Below are 18,356 nucleotides of genomic sequence, written 5' to 3'. Positions count from 1 at the left end.
GTTCCTATGTTTCTCTTAACCATCGTAACGATTACCTATCGGAATATATCGCGATCATTGGATTGACATGGTCGGTGATAACGCCGAAAATCAAATCAAAAATTGGCCAATTCAAGAAATTTTATTTTCAAGCGTGCCAAATGATTATATAAATAAACCACTATATAATTAATTAACTGTATAATTAACTAACTAATAATTATACTTAAAGTTAATATTTTTATGATATATTTTAATCCAAACAAATTGAAGATAATTTTTTTGATCCAGTTTTAAGACTTTCTATATCATATTGCAGTATATGTTTTTGCTGTATTTGATTATAAAGAATATTTTCAAGTGCAACTATGTCAACTTTGTGCTCATGTTCTATTTGTAGCATATTTTCCTGTAAGATGAAATAATAATTAAGTTAAATAATCTAAAAAATGTAATTACGCAGTATATTGATATATGTAGGTGCAACAAAATTTCTCTTACTTCTGAGAGTAAAGTTTGTTCCAAAATTTTTCTAAGTTTGAATTTTTCTTTTTCTAATATTGTCAAGAAACTTAACTTTTCGGTATTATTTCGAATTAAAGTTTTTAAAACAATTAATCCTTTATTACAATTCCATTTTGCATCTAAAAAATTTTACTATTAAAATTGTTTATTAAATTTTTATCAAAATAATTTTATAAAATTCCAAATTTTTATAATTTACTTTCTATGTTTTTAGATAAACTCTTCATAATTTTCCGTACATCAATTTTTGTATCATAAATTAATCTTTGTAAAATAGTCTGATAAAGGTTAATCAAAGACACTTTACAACCAAATTTTTGTATCATTTTTTCTTTAATGTATTCCTTCAGCCTCTTATTTTGAGTTTCCATATATTTTAAGTCCAATTTTATTCGTTTTAGATGTACTTCATTTTTCCTGCAATAAACCATAAATATATTTCGTTTTTAGAAACTATTATATTTTTCAGTATACTTGCGGGTTTCTTCTAAGTTGTATGTTTCATCTTGCAATTCTCCAACTCTGGCATATAAATTCGCTAATTCTTTTTTATTAAAAACTATACAATTTTGAATGCTTGCAGTGCATCCAGAGTCTAATATGTGCTGTAATTGATGAATTTTTAATATGACTGTTACATTAATTTCATTTAATTTTTTTTGCTTATCCAGCTATGAAAAATAAAACGCTTTAGTTCATAAGTTATTTTGCAAATTATTATATATATAATATAATAATGTTTAAAAATACCACAAAATTTTGCAGTTCTTCTTCATTGTATTTTAAAGTACTTTCAATAATTCTTAAATGTTTGATATCAGTATCTAATTCTTTCTGCAATAATTCTATTTCTCTTTGTTCTTCTCTGATTTGCAATTCATATGTATATCGTTTTTCTCTCATAGAAAATGCCATGTCATATAATTGTGTATCACAGCCCATTGGGCAGACATTTTCATCAAATGGAATGTACTCAGTTTCAGAATCTATTGTTTCATCTGTTTCTTCAGAACTAGTTTCTGATGATTGTGTAATCGAATCTAAAGAACCTACAAATTATAATTACGAAAATTAACTACGAAAATTATTAAAGTTAACTAATCTAAAAAATTTAGCTCAACTAAAAATTATAAAGTTAAAAATTTTAGAAAGAAAATTTAATACCATTTTGTTTTTTTAATGCTGTATATTTTCTCTTGAATATTTTTTGAAGGAAATTTTGAAATTTATTATCAGCAATAGCTTTTGTAAAGTCAGTAGCAGTATCTTTAATTTTTATATGCAATTTTTTTATTTCTTCTTCTCGTGCAGCAATATTAATATTTGTAGCTTGCATCTATTAACATCATGTATTAATATAATGTTGTTAATAAATAATTGGTTAATATATAAATCATTATTATCTTTGTTATAGGGATAATAACCTTTAACATCATTGTAACACGTTCATTTGATTTATCAATAACTTTCTCTTCAAGTGCATGTTCCATTGTTTCAGATTCCCGCAGGATCATAAATTCTTCGTATAGAGTTAACAAATTCAGATTTATATATGTACTTTGATATACTACGTCTAATCGATATTCTTCTAGTTCATCTAAATCTTTTTCCAATTGTTTGTATTCGGCGCTGATATATCGTAAAATACAATCTTGTTCATATATTTTTCGCCACATTCGAGAACGTTTCATTTCACGTTCCCAGGTAGTTTGAACAGAGTCATTTATATTAAGATTTCGAATTAAATCTCCAGCTATGGATGAATGATCCTTTATTTTCATTTGTGAAGCAGAAATAAGAATATAGAGACTTTCTTGTCCTTTGTGAAAGATAGCTTTATCATCACAATATAATACTTCATATTCTAAATCAGAATGATCTATTAATTGATCTATAATTAATGATTGCCTTTGGCGTTTTACTTGTTGCACCTTTTCCGACATAGATACATATTTCTGAAGCTGTAATGGTATTATTATAAAAAGGGATTTTACATAAATTTAGTTACAAGTAATCATTAATTATATCTAACTAACTAAAAAAATATAACTAACTTCAAGATTATGTTCAGGAAATTCAATATCAAAATACAGTTTTGGTGGATGTGGTAAAGGTTTTATATTTTTTAATGGAATTTCTGTGTGAATTTTTTTAAGAACTTCTGTTAATTTACTAACATCCTTCTGCATCTTTTCTTTTTTCAATGCAATCGTTTTCAATTTTGTATTAAAGTTCTCTCGCAAATGATGAAGCTATAAAAAATAATTATGTCAAAAACTATTGTAGCATTGAATTTTTTATCAATTTTACCTTATCTCTACAATCTATAAGTTGTTTATATTTTATGGCGGCAGTTTCTTTTTTCTTCATTAAACTAAAGTCGACATTCATTTTCAAATTGTATTCACCAATGGATTGTTTCGCTTTTTCAAGGAAAACTGCATCTTCCAAACGACTTTTAACTAAATTTGGCTTTTTTGCATGTAGTTTCTGCCACTATATATAACATATTTTTGAAAGATACACATTATTTTTATTGTGATCTTTTCTATAGTAAAGTACTTACTTCTTTCTGTCGTTCAATCAATCTAGCTTTCTTTTCCTTGTACTTTAACAACATTCGATTAATTTGTAATCCTAATCCAGATGATAAATCGCTAAAATCTTCAGCTAAGAATCCTTCCAAATATTGTATTTCTTGTTCTTCTGATTTCTGTTTGTCTTCCTTAACCTGTTCTTGCATTATTCTATAATTTAATAACAAAATGCATATGAAAAGAGTAAAATATCTTTAAATAATTTACATGACTAAAAATTAGTTAATTAATAATAGTTCATACAAATATTATAAATAGTAAAGGACATACAAAGTTGTTTTTTCGCAGAATAAATTATTATCCAACTTTAGCTGCAATTCCATTTCTTGTAAAATAATTTAAAGTTAAGAAACATAATATAAATTTATATAATAAAAAAATAAAAATACCTGCCTACTTTCTGTTGCTCATCTTTGTCCTTCAGCAATTTCATACATTTTAAAATGTTGTCAGTATCTAGGTGTAATTCTCTCAAAGAATATACTGCTCTATTTTCATCTCTGTTTTTAAATTTTCATAAACAACCTTGTAATTTTAGTAAACATTATTTAATGAACATAATTAAAAAAACAATAATACTTACAATATACCATGCACTGCAAAAGGTAAGTAAGTAATAGATGTAACAAAATGGTCCATAAGCTTTTGTAATTCTAATTTCCTCTTTTCTACTTCAAATTGTAGCTTTCGTTCTGTTAAGGTTTTATGTGTATTCAGTTGCTGTTCTAAGTCTTCTACTATTCTAGGATCCAGCTCAAACTGCGATATTCGTTGTGAATGCAGGAGATGTTTATTCCTTAATAAACGAAAGAAATCTCAATAATAGACTTTAACAAGCATGATGATTATGATAATGACAATAATAATAAAAGTAACAATAATAGTAGTAATAACAAGAACAATAATAAATAAATTACATGAAAAACATTGAACCAAAGAATAAAGAAATATAAAATCCAGGCAATTCCAAATTAAACATATGTATAATTAATTATCGCATTACAAAAGAGAGGACATCAAAATAATAATAATAATATAAAACAAGATCATTTGTTGTTTTGGTCCTTTGCTTCTTTAATTAAGAAAACAGAACATATACCTTGTAATAATTTTAACATATTCTTCTGTTAAATCATGTATGATTTCAAGTACTTTTTTCTTTTTCTTCTCTGCAACTGAAAAAATTCTATCTTGTTCTATTTTAGTAATTACTTCTTCCAAATTTGGATAATCAGCATCTTCAATATCTTCGACACTTTCAGGCTAATTACAAATATTGCAATTATAAGTACTAGATTTAACTTAATTAAAAAATAACTTAATTAATTAGAAATTAACTTACTATAAAAAGAGAATACTCTAACTTTGGTATTTCATATTCCTCATATGGTGTATCATCATTGATTTTAAAAGAAAATATATTTCCATCTTGGCCACATGTTAACAATATTTCTTTATTATAACCGAATAAAATATTAGAGATGTGTCCATTATAATGATCATGTGTTTGTAAAATCCAACAGTCTGAAAAATCTAATGGATCTTTGTCCTTTATCTTAACGACGTAAAGCTGTCCATATTGTGTTCCCAAATATAAATATTTCTTATTTTCCCTAAAAAAATCCGTAATTTTTTAATTTTATATATTTTATTTTTTTTTAATATTTATAAATGTCCCTACCGAAAAAGGAAATTATGCATTTCTGTGTCTATTGCATGTTCGATTATTCTACTCCTAATGGGTTTATTATGTTTTAATTTTACAGATAATGGACGTGGATATTCGTAAACATATCCTGCATCAAACCCAGCCATAAATAACCATATGTTTCCATCAATGCCATATTGTGCTATTAAAACTTTATTTGGAATTTCTGGAATATAAATTTCTGGGAGAATCATTTCTTTTTCATCAAGCTCCGCTGAAAGAATAAATAAATACAAAGAAGCAATATGCAATTTAAATTAAGTTACTAAAGCGTAATTTAAAATAAATAATTACTAAGAAATGTATCTTCATCAATTATTATGTGAGGATTTTCAGCAATTAATCGTTCCATTTCTTTTCTCCTTTCTTTGAGTCTTTCTTCTTTCTCTGCTTCATATTTTTCTTTTATAGTTTGTCTTTCTATCGCAGACTTCACTGATTCAAATTTAAATGATGCAGGTCTACATTTAACTAATTCATAAGAAGTTGTTGTGTATGACTGAGGTATCGTAGGCAATTTTACTTCCATACAATCTCCTCTTAAGCATCCAATTAATAGAGTTGCTTCCTATTTGTACGATTAATTATAATTATTGTTTTTTTATTACGTTTTTTTTGTATTCAGTAATTGTATTTACTTCTTGAGGATTCCATGTCATGCAAGTAGCAGGTGATGGAAGTTTCACATAGCCAATAGGTGCAATTGCAGGATAATTATTGGTAGTATGAATATTAAATAGAAAAATAGTGGCATCATCGCTACCCGTTACTAATAAGCTAAAAATAAGTCATATATAACAATTAAAGTACAATCATTTTGTTCATATAATACGCACCTACAAGATATATTTAAAGACATTACAGTAATTGGCATTGAATGTGGTTTTAAAACTTGAATTAGTTTTGTATTATCCATTTTTACATTTCCGGTATTTGTTGTTTGTATTGTTACCGTAATCATCCTAATAATACCATTTTCAAAAGCACATACGAGTGTTGAACCTGTTTTTTCAATCTAAACATTTCTATGAAATAGTATTTGTATAAAACGCTTAAAAATAAAATGAAATAATTTACCTTACATGGAAGCCAAATTACTTGACTACTAGTGTCATAAAATTTATAAATCAAATTTAATTCTTTTTCTATGTAGTTATAAATATGCAAATTTCCATTTTTATCAAGCGTTGCTACAAAGGGTCCCCAATCTGCTGTATCCATATCGACAATAGGACCAGCATGACATGTAAAAAGTTTTTGTTGAACATGTTCTTTTTTACTAGTACAAAGGTCAAGTAGCCACAGTCCCCCATTTCCATCCTATTAAATATTTGTTTGAATATTGAAATGTTGGAATGTTTCCTAAATACAATGTGCTTATTTACCTGAGCATACCACATGGTTTTTTCAGGATTATCTGGTTCCTGCTTTTGGATACTCATAAGCATTGCATTTTCTATTCCCTCTGCAATTTGAAATTCGTAAATTGGTTGAATTTCAAGAAATTGTTCATTATCAGAAAGATCAGCATGGTCTATGGTCTCATAGAACCAAAATCGTATCCATCCATCAGATCCTACACTATCGCAGATCATAATATAATTTATTGTATATACGTTTTTTTAAATTTTTAATCATATAAGATTTTTTTTATTACCAATTGATATAATTTCTCCACTAAGCAACTCAAATTGTGAGATATAGCCAACATGTGCTGGCTCTTTATTTTTTCTACGTGCTTCCAATTTGATTAAACTTTCATCCCATAAGAGTATGTTACCCCACTCACAACCAGAGACTATCTAAAAAATTTATTCAAAGTTATACATTTAAAACAGCTATAAATTTTATTATTTAATAGATTTAATGTTTTCTTACAGTCTCATTTGGCATGGGATGAATTGCTATAATATCAGAGATTTCAGTATTCCCAAATTTACCAATTTCACCTTTAAGTTTTAATCCAGTAAAAGTTTTAGACATTTTCCAAAATTTAATATGTCCTATTCCACTAGACGTTAACTGGCCAGGAATATATTTAGAGAAAGTGACATTATATACATCTTGAACATAAGATTTACATTGCAAAATAATGTTTGATTCTTTCCAATTCCAAAGTGAAATATAATAATCAGGTTCACCACCTTGCGATGCCAATAATAATCCATCTGGACTATAATTTATCAAAATGTAATTTTATACCTTTTGTAATGAAATAATAATTGTGTAGGTTCACGATTACCTGTATGATAAATGAAAATAACGTTTAGTTGTTCCACCTTTTAAAACAATTATAGTTTTCATAAGTGGCCAGTTAAAAATATTTATTAGAGGGTTTTCTCCATTTGCCCCAACAGCAATGTGTTCAAAAATAGGATTTTTCTAAGAATAAAATATAATAGAATTTTTTAAATTTAAATCTTTTTTAGTATTAAAAAAAAAAGATACAAATATTTACCGATATGTACCCAATACCAGTACCAACAGAACCTATTTTAAACCACATTTTATTTTCTTTTACATTGAAAAACTGAATTAAATTGCCAGCAGCAAAAGCAACAGTATTTGTATCGACTACACAAAGATTGAAATACTTTCGACAGTTATATCCATAAGAATAACTAACACATATTTAAATATATAATATGTAAGAAGAAAGATGTAGTGAAAGAAAAATGATTATTTTTTATTAAGGATACAAAAATTCTAAAATATTTTCAGGTATAGTTCCATCATCAGGTTTTCGAGCTATAAGTGAATATTCCTCTTTTTTTTCCTCTTGATTTATGTTTTCTTCTTTTTGCTCAACGCTTTCATACTCGGTTTCCCAATTTAATTCTATGTTTTGTCCTAGATCTTCACCACTTACGGATTCAAATTTGCCACCATCGGCCATTTTGTTATTTGAAGCAGAAAGAGCTAATATAGAACAAATATGTATTTTCTCAATAATTTCAATTATACTTTATTTTAATTGAAATTTTGTTATATACTGTTATAGGTAATTATTGAACTGTCTAGATTTTCTTATCAGATTTCTAGACACGAGTGCGGTTTAATTCATAATTTGATGGTTTAGGGGCGTCAACAAATGTCACTCGATCCCGTGTATTCTTGTTAATCGATTGTCAAGTGCAGCAATTGTAGCATTGGTTAGCTTATAAAGACAGATCAATCATGGTAAGTAATTATTAAGTGTATTAAGTGTTGGTAAATGTATTTGTTTTCATTACTTGAATAGTGTAAAATATAATCTCTTCTTTTCTTGTAATAATAAAGCTTATAAATTGTAAATGCTTATATATTTACAAAATTATTTATCAATTCAAACAAAATAAACTCTAAAAAGTTGTCAAATAATGTACAGATCCGTTTCATCCTCATTCAAAACAGAGCTGGAAAAACGAGATTGGCAAAATGGTATATGAATTTTGATGACGATGAGAAGCAGAAGCTAATAGAAGAAGTTCATGCAGTGGTGACTGTACGAGATGCTAAACATACTAACTTTGTTGAGGTAAATTTTATATATCATGTATCATTATAATATGTATTAAATATTGAATTTTTCATATTTTAGTTTCGTAACTTCAAAATTGTATATAGAAGATATGCTGGTTTATATTTTTGCATTTGCGTTGATGTCAATGATAATAATCTATGTTACCTAGAAGCAATACATAATTTTGTTGAAGTACTAAATGAATATTTCCATAATGTATGTGAGTTGGACCTTGTGTTTAATTTTTATAAGGTAATTTTTTATGTATGTGTATATCTAAATTTATATTACAATGTAATTTTATTCTAATGTGAAACTTGTTATAGGTCTATACAGTTGTAGATGAAATGTTCTTAGCTGGTGAAATAAGGGAAACTAGTCAAACAAAGGTATTGAAACAACTCCTGATGTTAAATTCATTGGAATAAACTTATTTAACATTATTTAATTCTATTAATTGAATATATTATATAAATGTAAAAAGTAAAATACATCGAGGACAACAAATCCTGTTAGTTGATTTATTAATTTTCATTGCTTTTTTTACATGATAAATTTAGGATACTATTATGTAAAAATATAAAAATGCTAGAATAAATGTTAGTGAGAAACATTTTAAGAATTTATATTGATTGTTAAAATTTCATACAAGCAATGTATTTACTAATCAATTTTATTATATGATGCATTTTATTGAATGATATACATACTCTATCTTATGTAAATTTTAAATGAACTTGAAAATAAATATGTTTGAAAGTTATAATAAAAACATTTTATATGTTGCTACATATAAACATAACATATACTATTACTTATTCTGTACAAATTAAAAAAATGCATATAAATATTATAATTTTATCAATAAACAAAAATATAACTTTCGCATATAAACTGAGATTTTTTACTGCAAAGTTAATATATACAATTGATTTTTAAAAGTTCTGCTTGAGACTATATTAAATGTATTCACAAAATGTAAGTACTTGAAGCATTACATGTAATTAATTTTCATATTATAATTTTTATATATACTAATTCTACGTGTTAACAAATTATATGAAAAGTATGATATTTTAAATAAATATTTGACAATTGTTTGAAAGAATTAAAAATATTGAAATTACTATAAGTTAATTATATATCGTAATATGCATTAATTCAATTCATATTTTAAATGTACACTTTTTTTATCAACGATATTTTATTTTTAAATAGCTATTAAATTTTAATATCTTCATTATCATAGTTTTGAAAATAGTTGTTCGGTTAATACATCAATATTCGTTTCAATATAATCGATATTCGATATGCGATTAATCGATGACTTAGATTATCGACTTACGTAATAGAAGCGAACTTCATTGATGTGGATAAGTGAGCTTTACGGAGATAAAATATCAATTATATGTATATACGTATATTTAATAATTGTAGTTAATGTTGTTTCTAAAATACATATAATTGCTATTTTATTATATTATTAACTAATAAAAATGTATAGTGTTTGGTTTGGGTCAAAATAACTATCGTTTAGTGAATCTGCGTATGAAACTGGTCGTATAGTACAGTTTATCAATATTTATAAGTTAAAAACGGTAGTAGCATAAAATTCATGAAGTGTATTTTCCTGCTCATATAACAAAGAACAATTAAAAAGTTAATAAGAAAAATAATGATACACAGAAGCTTTTTACTACAATGGATTTTAGTGGTGATATTCACAATCACTATCATTTATTTAAAAATGAAACTAAATTTCCTGGAGGATCACTACAAACTATTGCGTAGGCGTTATAATAGACAATTAATTTTATTAATTCGTAACAGCAAAAGTTTCATCCTTTTAATATTTCGTTCTGTTAAAGGTGATGGAATAACATAGGTATCCTATCGTACTTCCAGACAATGCCATCACGCAAGAACAAAACAATATTCAAAGTGGGATTGAAGCTAGTGAGCATTCTTACAAATCAACTTTTGATGATCTCATCATTATCTACAACAGGGTACCAAAGACAGCATCAACCAGCTTTGTAGGTTTGGTCTACGATCTGTGCAAACACAACAAATACCATGTTTTACATATTAATGTCTCTAATAACATGCATACGCTTACACTTCCTAATCAGGTAATATTATATCATCCTTGATTTGTTATTATTTATTAATTCATTTGTAATATACGTTAAAAAATTGTAGATTCAATTTGCAAATAATATAACTGTTTGGAATACAAAAAAGCCAGCATTTTATCATGGTCATGTTGCATTCTTGAATTTTGAAAAGTAAGTATATAGAAATATTCATTATGAAAAACATTTGTTTTATTTTTAAAAATTATGTTTATGCTTTAGATTTGGTGTAAGACAATCGCCTTTATACATAAATATCTTGCGTAAACCTTTAGATAGATTTGTTTCCTATTACTACTTTTTAAGATATGGAGATAATTTTAGGCCACATTTAATCAGAAAAAAGCATGGAGACACCAAGGTTTGTATTCATAATAATAATAATAACAATAATAATAATAATAATAATAATAATTTATATTTATTATTATTATATTAATCATGCTAAATCACATATATTTTTGTAGACTTTTGATGAGTGTATTGAGGCAGGACAACCAGATTGTGATCCTGACAATATGTGGTTACAAATACCATTTCTGTGTGGTCATGATCCTGCTTGTTGGTAAGATTTAATGAATTATTACAGTTATCATAATTTATAATGAACAAATATTATTTAATAGGGAAATTGGAAATAGTTGGGCATTAGAAGAAGCAAAAAGAAATTTACAAAAACATTATCTCCTTGTAGGAGTGACAGAAGAATTAACAGAATTTGTAGAAATTTTGCAAATTGTACTTCCACGTTTCTTTAGAGGAGCCTATAATTCTTTTTTGCATAGTAAGAGATGATATAATCGAAATTTTATTAAGAAATAAGATTTTTTAAATTACTAATGAATTATTAAATTGCAGATAATAAATCACATTTGCGGCAAACTACTCAAAAGATCAATCCACGACCTGAAACAATAGACAAAATACAAAAATCTGTTGTTTGGAAGATGGAAAATGAACTGTATAACTTTGCTTTAATGCATTTCCATGCTGTAAAGAAACGACTTATAAATGCTTCTCCTCAAGATGTAAATCAACGATTTATGTATGAAAAGATACGTCCAAAATAAATTTACTTTTTTAAGCAGAGATACTTTTTGGAATTGTTATAAAATTAGAACGAACTTCAAATTTATAATATTAAATATAATATAATTTTTTGATAGAATGTGTATAGGTAATGAAATAATTTATTCAATACTCTATGAGTCTTTACATTGAGGTTTGAAGTTTGTTATCTGACTTTAAAGCAAACATATAAACTGGGTACAATCCATGTGGAAATTTATGTTGTTGTTCTTCCTTTATACAAGCTAAATTAGATTCCTGAAATATACGATAGAATTCAGAAAGAGGTCGTGTCACTGATGAATCCTTTGTATCAATCTCCAAATTTTCAGAACTGGTCACATTTTCTTTAATCACTATTACACCATTAGATTTTAGGCCACTCCTATAAAAGTTTTATTAGATGACTAAAAATAGTTTGTAACTTTTATTAAGGCTAAACAAAATACTTACGAACACTTTTTTAAAAATTCTATCAAATCATCATGCTTTAAATGACCCAAAACCCATTGACACCAAATGACATCATACTTGGCAGTAAAGCAAAAGTTTTGTAGTCCTTGAAATATGATTTAATCAATTAAATGTCTTTTCTACTTTGTATAAACCAATGGAGTATTACCAATTGGATAATAGTTGCAAATTCTTGTTGAATGACTTTTCAAACATGTTTTAGCTACTTCTAGAAATTTTAAATTTTGCTCCACTAAGTCAACATGTTTAAAATGATTTAATAATAAATTCTTAGTTATCCTTCCTATGCCTGCACCACAATCTAATGCATATGTCTTCAATGGAGGATTTTTTAACTGAAATAAAACAAACTTTAGGTATCATAATATTTAAAAAAACTTAAAGATAAGAATCATGAATATTACAAAATTAATCATTATAATATATACCTCAAACAAAGCCTTTAAAAATTTTGTGGATCCCTTTATATCAATTTGAGAAATAAATCCAAAACCTCCAAGCATTCCATCTATTGTAGGTGGAACATGTTCCCAGTATTTGACAGCTGCTGTATAAAATTCATGCCCTTCAAGTGTACTTTCTTCTTTTTCCATCTTTGGTGATAATAAATAATACATCTTACCTATGTAATCAATAACATAATCAATTTCATTTTATCTATATATTCAAAAAATTTAATTATGTAAAATGAAAAACAATCAAAACACCATGTAACGTGTTCAAAGAAATTAATAAAAAGTGAGCATTGACTTATTCATAAAAACTAAATATTTTAATACTTTTTATATTTAATAAAAACCTGTTACATTATGAAATAATGTTTATATACAAATAAGATATTGTTAACAAAAATTTTATGGATAGAACTGACATTAAAAATTGTATACTTTATCATCGACATTTAATAAATTATATCGACTTATATCGATTATAAAATATCGATATATTGCTTGTTCTGTGAAGTCGAAATATCGACAACATATCGATTACTGTATATAAAAGCTTTCTACAATTTAAAGATAAATTTATTAAAAGAATATTACGTAGGAAAGAACCAAAATCTTTACATAGTACGAAAATTTATACATAAATTTTCAAATGGTGGATTACATTGCGTATGGTTAAAATAAATTGTGTGCAGTAGTTGTGCGTACTCACTGGTCGGTTTGGTTAGGATAAAATCGATGTTAGTCGTTAGTGAGCAGTTCCCTTGGAATCATGGCAGAAGTACGACTTTATGATTCAACAATTTGTCGGTTATGTGCAGAAGATAATGGTAATGGAGAATTACTCTATATGGCAGATGGTGATGATCCAGATTTAAGTTCTATGGTCAATCGGTACTTGCCGCTCAAGGTACGAAATTTCGAAACATTAGACTCTAACTTGACTTCCTGCTTTATACACAAATACTACCAGAATCAAATGTTCGATATTTCCTCCTGATACTGTACACTGTACATTGTTATTTACTTTGTCTGTTATTTGTCTGAGAATTTACTATAATTTTTATAAATGTTAGTATGATTGCAGAACATTGTCTTTGTTAATAAAATTTTTAAAATGATAATAAATATTCTAGTTATGTTCATGATTTAATGTTAAACATATTCGTGTACAATACTGTGTATTGTTATTAATCCTATTAAATTTGATTCGATATGATATTATTTTAAAATATTAATGTTTCTGTTCGTCATATAAGTTTCATTTTAAGATGTACAAAATTTCAGTTTTTCTAAATAATCTCTTGCAAAATGTAAAAATAATGAATATCAATTGGCGTAATTATTGATTTATTGTTTGAGGTTATACTACAAAAAGAAGCATTGAATTTATTTTCAAATAAATGTTATAATACAATTCTCATTAAAGATTCGAGATGATGGGAAATTACCACGTACAATTTGTCCTGGATGTAATATTCAACTGGAGGCTACGATACAGTTTTTTGAGTTACTGGTGGATGGTCAAAGGAAAATTCGTGAGATGTGGAAGCATCAGATAGAACAACAACGTAAAGCTGAACGAGAACGCTTACGTGCAGAAAAGGAGAACACAGATGTTAGATCAGAAACATCACAATTAGATATTATTCCAAGATATAACGAAGAAGACCACTTTGAGCAACAAATAATAATAAAAAGTATTATTTTATATTAAAGATTATATCACATTCTAATTAAAAATCGGTTGCAAAATTTTTAATTATGATATTGTTTAATAGTAATGCCAGATGGTTCTATGTATGCTGCAGAACATGAAATGAGTTTACAAATGGAAGGATTAAGTAAACCCAAACGAAAAAGAGGACGTCCACCAAAATCTCACACAGAGAACATATCTGTGGTTTGTAAAAGTAACATGTTTGTTTAAGATAAAATATTTTAAACTATTAAATTTCAGGAATTAACAAAGGGAGATGTACTAGAAGCAGTGAGTCAAGAAGAAGAAGATAAACATGAAGAGGAAATAGATGAAGTAGATGGAGATGGAAGACGCCGTAGAAAGCGTAAAGTTCCCAAAAGGTATTGATTGTAAGGAGAAACATTTAAAGGTAATTACTATCATTTTTATAATAGCATATGAAATGATTCAGATATATGGAGGCAGTTCAAGGCAAAGAGCTAGAAAGAATATATAAGGAGGAGGGAGTAATTGATGAAGAAGATGACGATGATCCCAATAATTTTGAAGATTCTGAAGAACAATTAAATATGTCTGTTCCTGATAGCCAAGAAGGTAAAAAATAGTGAAATAGATTAATTTAAAGGTATTTATCTAATAATTATTTATCAATAATCATTTGTATATTTTAGAAATAATTGGTCATTTAGAATCTGAAGAAGGAAAAGATCTTGGAGAGTTAGTGATAGTAAACAGAGGTAGAGGACGAGGTCGACCAAAATTACGTCGTAGAAGAAATAAGTTCACGTGTCAATTATGTGGTCGAGGGTTTCTTCAACGTAGCAGATATATTGTACACAAGTAAATAGAATTTAGCGAAATTTTAACGTTGAATAAAATGAAAGTAATATTTGCTTTTTATAATTAGGAGTTTCCACAAAGGCATAAAATATGAATGTTCGGAATGTAAAAAGTTATTTACAAGTAAAGAAAATTTAGAATTGCATCAGAAGGCAACTCATCATATTGGAGATGATGTTAATCAAGATTTTGAGCATATTGTTGAAGATTCAACCTTTGAATCAAAACGTTTATCCGAAGAAAATAATATTTCTAACACACTTGATCATGCATTGACTGAAGAACAACATACAAATAATTCAAATAATTCTAATGATTCCCAGAAAAATGTTCCATGTGAACACTGTGAAAAGTTATTTGAAACAAAGGAGATGTATGACCTGCATTTAAAAATGGCTCATGAACGTGATAAATTATTTATATGCACTATTTGTAATAAAAATTTCACAGAACAAGCGGCTTTAAAACATCATATGTCAATACACGAGGTAAAAGAATGAATATGGATAAATTATACTCTAAAAATTATAAAGGTTCCCAATATATAAAAAAATATAATAATTAAATATTTTTTATTATTTTTTAGAGAAATAAGTTAGAGAAAGAGTATCCATGTGATATTTGTGGAAAAGTACTCAATCATCCTAGTTCTGTAGTATATCATAAAGAAGCAGAACACAATAATGGTCGTCGATTTGTTTGCAATAAATGCGGAAAAAGTTTTAAACACAAGCAATTGTTGCAACGTCATCAGCTTGTACATTCTGATGATCGGCCTTACATTTGCAAATCATGTAATGCCAGTTTTAAAACAAAGGCAAATCTAATCAATCATCAATCTACACATACTGGGGAAAAAAAATATTTTTGCGAAATTTGTGGTCAGCAATTTGCACATAAAACTAGTCTCACGCTACATTATAGGTTACTATACAAATAAAAGATATATTTATATACATTGATTTAAATTTAGTTAAATAAACAAATAATTTCACATTTAGGTGGCATACAGGACACAAACCATATACATGTGAGGTATGTCATAAAAGTTTTTCACAAAATGGAAATTTACAAGAACACATGCGAATACATACGGGAGAAAAACCTTATTGCTGCGATTACTGTGGCAGAAAGTTTACTACTTCTTCACAATTTAAGCTACATGTTAAACGACACACTGGCGAGCGCCCTTGGAAATGTGAATTTTGCGCAAAGTGCTTTTTGCACAAAGATACATGGAAATGTCATGTTCGCAGGCATAAAGGAGAACGTCCTTTTCAATGTGCTCATTGTAATCGAGGTTTTACAGAACAATGGGCTTTGAAAAAGCACCTTCGTTTACACACTGGTAACATTTTTATTCTGCTTTTACAAATTTACTATTTTTATCAAAAATTTCAACATTAATTTATTACTAATTAATTAATTTATTTATTATTAATTTATGTGTTTAAGATTTATTTTTAAAAATGTGTTTTCATATATTCTTATTTGTTAGGTGAAAAGCCTTATTCCTGTGATGTTTGCGGAAAAGCATTTGCTGATTGTTCAAACTTAACAAAGCATAAAAAAGTAAGAGAGAATCCAAATTGTATTAATAGATTCAATAGTGAGAAGTTCAATAAGATGGAATTATTATCGAGTTGCTTCTAGGTACATAGGGAGACTAAACTTTCTGCGATAAATGAAATAGAAGGTTCTCCAATTGGAGAAGTTTGGCAAATTTTACCAAGTTCTCAAGAATCTGATGAACATTCATTAACTGATCAAATGGCTCAAGTTATTGCAACAGATGAGACATCAGGAGATGGTATTCAACAAATTATATATGTTTCATACCAAGATCCAGATGATCCTAATCAGTCTCGAACTTTACATTTCGGTAAAAATGACAATTTCATAACGTTTGTATTTATTAATTTACATCTGTTTCTAATTTAACTAATCCATATTTTACATTGAAATCAGTTGATGCTGGAATGATGAGAAATAAAGAGGAGAAAACGAATGTAAATCAATCATTATCACATTTAAGCGTTAGCAATGATAGTATGCTTTCTAATACAGGTCATGCTAATGAAAATAATAACTCAAATGAACGAATAAATGTGGAACTTTCAGAATCCGATCTTCAACTGCAGGTAAAGATGAATAAGATATTAAACTGTTATTATGTAGTAATAACAAAAGAATAAAACGGTAATTATATTTACAGATTACAGATGAAGAAGGTAACCCAATTCCTCTTTCAATTCAAGATGCCCGACAGCTATTATCTCAAAGTCAATTTGTCAATCAACTTAGTGACGGGCAAGAAATTAGAGTTCATTCTGGTGTTATTCCAGATGAATTAACAGCACCATTAAGTGTACACGTTAATCAAAATTCCGACATAAAGAATGTCGACATTTCTAATACGGTAGAAACAAAAGTGAAAAATATTTCAACTGTACAAACAGATGCAGAAGCGATCGTAAAGGCATTGCAGGTAATATGTTTAAATAAAATTGTTCAATTAATAAGCTTCCTTACATCTGATGAGCATTCGATACTTTTTCTCTTTAAACTCATTCAGAGGTGAGCGGTCATAGAAAGAAAATCGATTTACATGTAATTTCTGGAAATCATCTACTCAGTTATAAAAACTAGTTACAATTAAACAGAAACTGCTCTATTTACAAATTCTAACTTTTTACAAATACATAGTATAACATAAATTAATATATTATTATGTATTTTATAAAAAATTTTATTGTTACATACAATTCTAATTAAAATGTAATAGGATGAAGATACGGATGCAAGTGCTGTTGCAACGATTAATCAAATGGAGGATACAGAACAATCGGGGATCGCCGATAACGAACAAGCAATAGAATTCACAACACAAGATGGACAAAAAGTTCGTTTAGTTACTTCTTATCATGTTGATCCAATGCAACTTGCTTCTGAGTACCTGACTATTGTATAAAATCATATGTGTATAATTTCTTCAATTCTATATGTTAAATTTATTCAAATGTGATCGTGCTTTATTTTTAACAGAAAAACAGAATTTTTAAAGCACCCTATTTAGTTATTAATAAAATTTTGCTAGCTTGTAGAATTCATCAAGCGATGTACTATCATAATTGCCTTTAGGTAAACAGATAATTTTTTAAGAGATGTTAAAGGTAGAGGTTTTAATTATTCCGTATGTTTTGAAATATAAAACATGTACACTATGGTTAAACTGTTGACTACGTTTATCAGAATCTAAGGAATAATAACTTCAGCTGTTTAATCTTTGAAGCGGCTATGTGAACGCTACAAATTAATAAAATTTGGTCAATAATTAAACGATGTACGCAGAAAATTCTTCAAACAAATTATTTTTTCTT

General features: G+C 27.1%; 6 protein-coding genes across 17 annotated transcripts; 3 read left to right on the top strand and 3 right to left on the bottom strand.

The window, feature by feature from the left end:
* Nucleotides 1–102: 102 nt before the first annotated feature.
* LOC125386748 lies at nucleotides 103–875 on the bottom strand. The gene is made up of 3 exons (XM_048413858.1): nucleotides 704–875; nucleotides 481–623; nucleotides 103–388 (listed from the first exon to the last, which is right to left on the bottom strand). Exons 1-3 carry the CDS (start codon nucleotides 873–875, stop codon nucleotides 233–235), a joined length of 471 nt encoding a protein of 156 aa, XP_048269815.1. The 3' UTR covers nucleotides 103–232.
* On the bottom strand, nucleotides 748–7,705 carry LOC100650305 (cilia- and flagella-associated protein 44). 3 transcript variants are annotated; one of them, XM_048413853.1, is made up of 24 exons: nucleotides 7,509–7,705; nucleotides 7,268–7,430; nucleotides 7,052–7,191; nucleotides 6,688–6,982; nucleotides 6,467–6,611; nucleotides 6,195–6,385; nucleotides 5,887–6,129; nucleotides 5,646–5,824; nucleotides 5,448–5,586; nucleotides 5,104–5,377; nucleotides 4,783–5,023; nucleotides 4,444–4,714; nucleotides 4,201–4,364; nucleotides 3,685–3,897; nucleotides 3,495–3,601; nucleotides 3,372–3,426; nucleotides 3,071–3,251; nucleotides 2,815–3,000; nucleotides 2,559–2,756; nucleotides 1,929–2,465; nucleotides 1,669–1,840; nucleotides 1,255–1,553; nucleotides 983–1,175; nucleotides 748–921 (listed from the first exon to the last, which is right to left on the bottom strand). In XM_048413853.1, the coding sequence occupies exons 1-24, from the start codon at nucleotides 7,703–7,705 to the stop codon at nucleotides 902–904; spliced, it is 4,803 nt and encodes a 1,600-aa protein (XP_048269810.1). In that variant the 3' UTR covers nucleotides 748–901. The 3 variants fall into 3 exon arrangements, with proteins under 3 accessions (XP_048269810.1, XP_048269809.1, XP_048269811.1); XM_048413852.1 differs by having other exon boundaries at nucleotides 748–1,175; XM_048413854.1 differs by lacking the exon at nucleotides 3,372–3,426 and having other exon boundaries at nucleotides 748–1,175; nucleotides 3,491–3,601.
* A 183-nt stretch (nucleotides 7,706–7,888) lies between these two features.
* Nucleotides 7,889–8,937, top strand: LOC100644109 (AP-2 complex subunit sigma). 2 transcript variants are annotated; one of them, XM_012317994.3, is made up of 4 exons: nucleotides 7,889–7,989; nucleotides 8,203–8,326; nucleotides 8,390–8,563; nucleotides 8,638–8,937. In XM_012317994.3, the coding sequence occupies exons 2-4, from the start codon at nucleotides 8,234–8,236 to the stop codon at nucleotides 8,737–8,739; spliced, it is 369 nt and encodes a 122-aa protein (XP_012173384.1). In that variant the 5' UTR covers nucleotides 7,889–7,989; nucleotides 8,203–8,233; the 3' UTR covers nucleotides 8,740–8,937. The 2 variants fall into 2 exon arrangements, with proteins under 2 accessions (XP_012173384.1, XP_012173383.1); XM_012317993.3 differs by having other exon boundaries at nucleotides 8,177–8,326.
* A 705-nt stretch (nucleotides 8,938–9,642) lies between these two features.
* On the top strand, nucleotides 9,643–11,535 carry LOC100650546 (heparin sulfate O-sulfotransferase). Of its 3 annotated transcripts, none has more exons than XM_003402048.4 (7): nucleotides 9,643–9,688; nucleotides 10,217–10,443; nucleotides 10,514–10,599; nucleotides 10,669–10,807; nucleotides 10,914–11,011; nucleotides 11,073–11,230; nucleotides 11,305–11,535. In XM_003402048.4, the coding sequence occupies exons 1-7, from the start codon at nucleotides 9,679–9,681 to the stop codon at nucleotides 11,514–11,516; spliced, it is 930 nt and encodes a 309-aa protein (XP_003402096.1). In that variant the 5' UTR covers nucleotides 9,643–9,678; the 3' UTR covers nucleotides 11,517–11,535. The 3 variants fall into 3 exon arrangements, with proteins under 3 accessions (XP_003402096.1, XP_012173387.1, XP_003402095.1); XM_012317997.3 differs by having other exon boundaries at nucleotides 9,666–9,721; XM_003402047.4 differs by lacking the exon at nucleotides 9,643–9,688 and adding an exon at nucleotides 9,728–10,098.
* Nucleotides 11,536–11,618: 83 nt separating this feature from the next.
* On the bottom strand, nucleotides 11,619–13,283 carry LOC100651146 (N-terminal Xaa-Pro-Lys N-methyltransferase 1). Of its 6 annotated transcripts, none has more exons than XM_020867421.2 (5): nucleotides 13,147–13,283; nucleotides 12,417–12,610; nucleotides 12,137–12,338; nucleotides 11,968–12,073; nucleotides 11,619–11,899 (listed from the first exon to the last, which is right to left on the bottom strand). In XM_020867421.2, the coding sequence occupies exons 2-5, from the start codon at nucleotides 12,603–12,605 to the stop codon at nucleotides 11,659–11,661; spliced, it is 738 nt and encodes a 245-aa protein (XP_020723080.1). In that variant the 5' UTR covers nucleotides 12,606–12,610; nucleotides 13,147–13,283; the 3' UTR covers nucleotides 11,619–11,658. The 6 variants fall into 6 exon arrangements, with proteins under 6 accessions (XP_020723080.1, XP_012173389.1, XP_012173390.1 ...); XM_012317999.2 differs by having other exon boundaries at nucleotides 12,137–12,323; XM_012318000.2 differs by lacking the exon at nucleotides 13,147–13,283 and adding an exon at nucleotides 12,788–12,907 and having other exon boundaries at nucleotides 12,137–12,323.
* On the top strand, nucleotides 13,207–18,315 carry LOC100650796 (zinc finger protein 568). 2 transcript variants are annotated; one of them, XM_003402049.4, is made up of 14 exons: nucleotides 13,207–13,344; nucleotides 13,864–14,134; nucleotides 14,216–14,337; nucleotides 14,395–14,516; nucleotides 14,588–14,730; nucleotides 14,808–14,976; nucleotides 15,044–15,464; nucleotides 15,563–15,900; nucleotides 15,978–16,324; nucleotides 16,475–16,548; nucleotides 16,630–16,858; nucleotides 16,945–17,117; nucleotides 17,192–17,464; nucleotides 17,762–18,315. In XM_003402049.4, the coding sequence occupies exons 1-14, from the start codon at nucleotides 13,207–13,209 to the stop codon at nucleotides 17,945–17,947; spliced, it is 3,006 nt and encodes a 1,001-aa protein (XP_003402097.1). In that variant the 3' UTR covers nucleotides 17,948–18,315. The 2 variants fall into 2 exon arrangements, with proteins under 2 accessions (XP_003402097.1, XP_012173388.1); XM_012317998.3 differs by lacking the exon at nucleotides 13,207–13,344 and adding an exon at nucleotides 13,416–13,505.
* Nucleotides 18,316–18,356: the final 41 nt, after the last annotated feature.

Source organism: Bombus terrestris, chromosome 17 (genome assembly GCF_910591885.1).
Source record: "Bombus terrestris chromosome 17, iyBomTerr1.2, whole genome shotgun sequence".
In the NCBI taxonomy this organism is placed as follows: domain Eukaryota; kingdom Metazoa; phylum Arthropoda; class Insecta; order Hymenoptera; family Apidae; genus Bombus; species Bombus terrestris.
This window is presented reverse-complemented; position numbering and strand designations above follow the sequence as displayed.

Bases quoted from the DNA above. Each gene is read 5' to 3' on its own strand.
- LOC125386748 (XM_048413858.1), bottom strand. From the start codon at position 875: ATGGAAACTCAAAATAAGAGGCTGAAGGAATACATTAAAGAAAAAATG. The intron at 624-703 runs GTAAATTATAAA...AAAATTTTTTAG, and splicing joins TTTATCTAAAAACATAGAAA to ATGCAAAATGGAATTGTAAT. The intron at 389-480 runs GTAAGAGAAATT...TTCATCTTACAG, and splicing joins AACAAACTTTACTCTCAGAA to GAAAATATGCTACAAATAGA.
- LOC100650305 (XM_048413852.1), bottom strand. From the start codon at position 7,705: ATGGCCGATGGTGGCAAATTTGAATCCGTAAGTGGTGAAGATCTAGGA. The intron at 2,466-2,558 runs GTTAGTTATATT...ATACCATTACAG, and splicing joins TTCCTGAACATAATCTTGAA to CTTCAGAAATATGTATCTAT. The intron at 1,841-1,928 runs GTTATTATCCCT...TGATGTTAATAG, and splicing joins GTGTTACAATGATGTTAAAG to ATGCAAGCTACAAATATTAA.
- LOC100644109 (XM_012317993.3), top strand. The intron at 8,327-8,389 runs GTAAATTTTATA...TTCATATTTTAG, and splicing joins AACATACTAACTTTGTTGAG to TTTCGTAACTTCAAAATTGT. The intron at 8,564-8,637 runs GTAATTTTTTAT...AACTTGTTATAG, and splicing joins TTGTGTTTAATTTTTATAAG to GTCTATACAGTTGTAGATGA.
- LOC100650546 (XM_003402047.4), top strand. From the start codon at position 9,987: ATGATACACAGAAGCTTTTTACTACAATGGATTTTAGTGGTGATATTC. The intron at 10,444-10,513 runs GTAATATTATAT...AAAAAATTGTAG, and splicing joins CGCTTACACTTCCTAATCAG to ATTCAATTTGCAAATAATAT. The intron at 11,012-11,072 runs GTAAGATTTAAT...ATTATTTAATAG, and splicing joins GGTCATGATCCTGCTTGTTG to GGAAATTGGAAATAGTTGGG.
- LOC100651146 (XM_020867421.2), bottom strand. From the start codon at position 12,605: ATGTATTATTTATTATCACCAAAGATGGAAAAAGAAGAAAGTACACTT. The intron at 12,339-12,416 runs GTATATATTATA...TGATACCTAAAG, and splicing joins TTTTAAAGGCTTTGTTTGAG to TTTGTTTTATTTCAGTTAAA. The intron at 11,900-11,967 runs GTAAGTATTTTG...AAACTTTTATAG, and splicing joins GAATTTTTAAAAAAGTGTTC to GAGTGGCCTAAAATCTAATG.
- LOC100650796 (XM_003402049.4), top strand. From the start codon at position 13,207: ATGGCAGAAGTACGACTTTATGATTCAACAATTTGTCGGTTATGTGCA. The intron at 14,731-14,807 runs GTAAAAAATAGT...TGTATATTTTAG, and splicing joins TGTTCCTGATAGCCAAGAAG to AAATAATTGGTCATTTAGAA. The intron at 15,901-15,977 runs GTTACTATACAA...TTTCACATTTAG, and splicing joins AGTCTCACGCTACATTATAG to GTGGCATACAGGACACAAAC.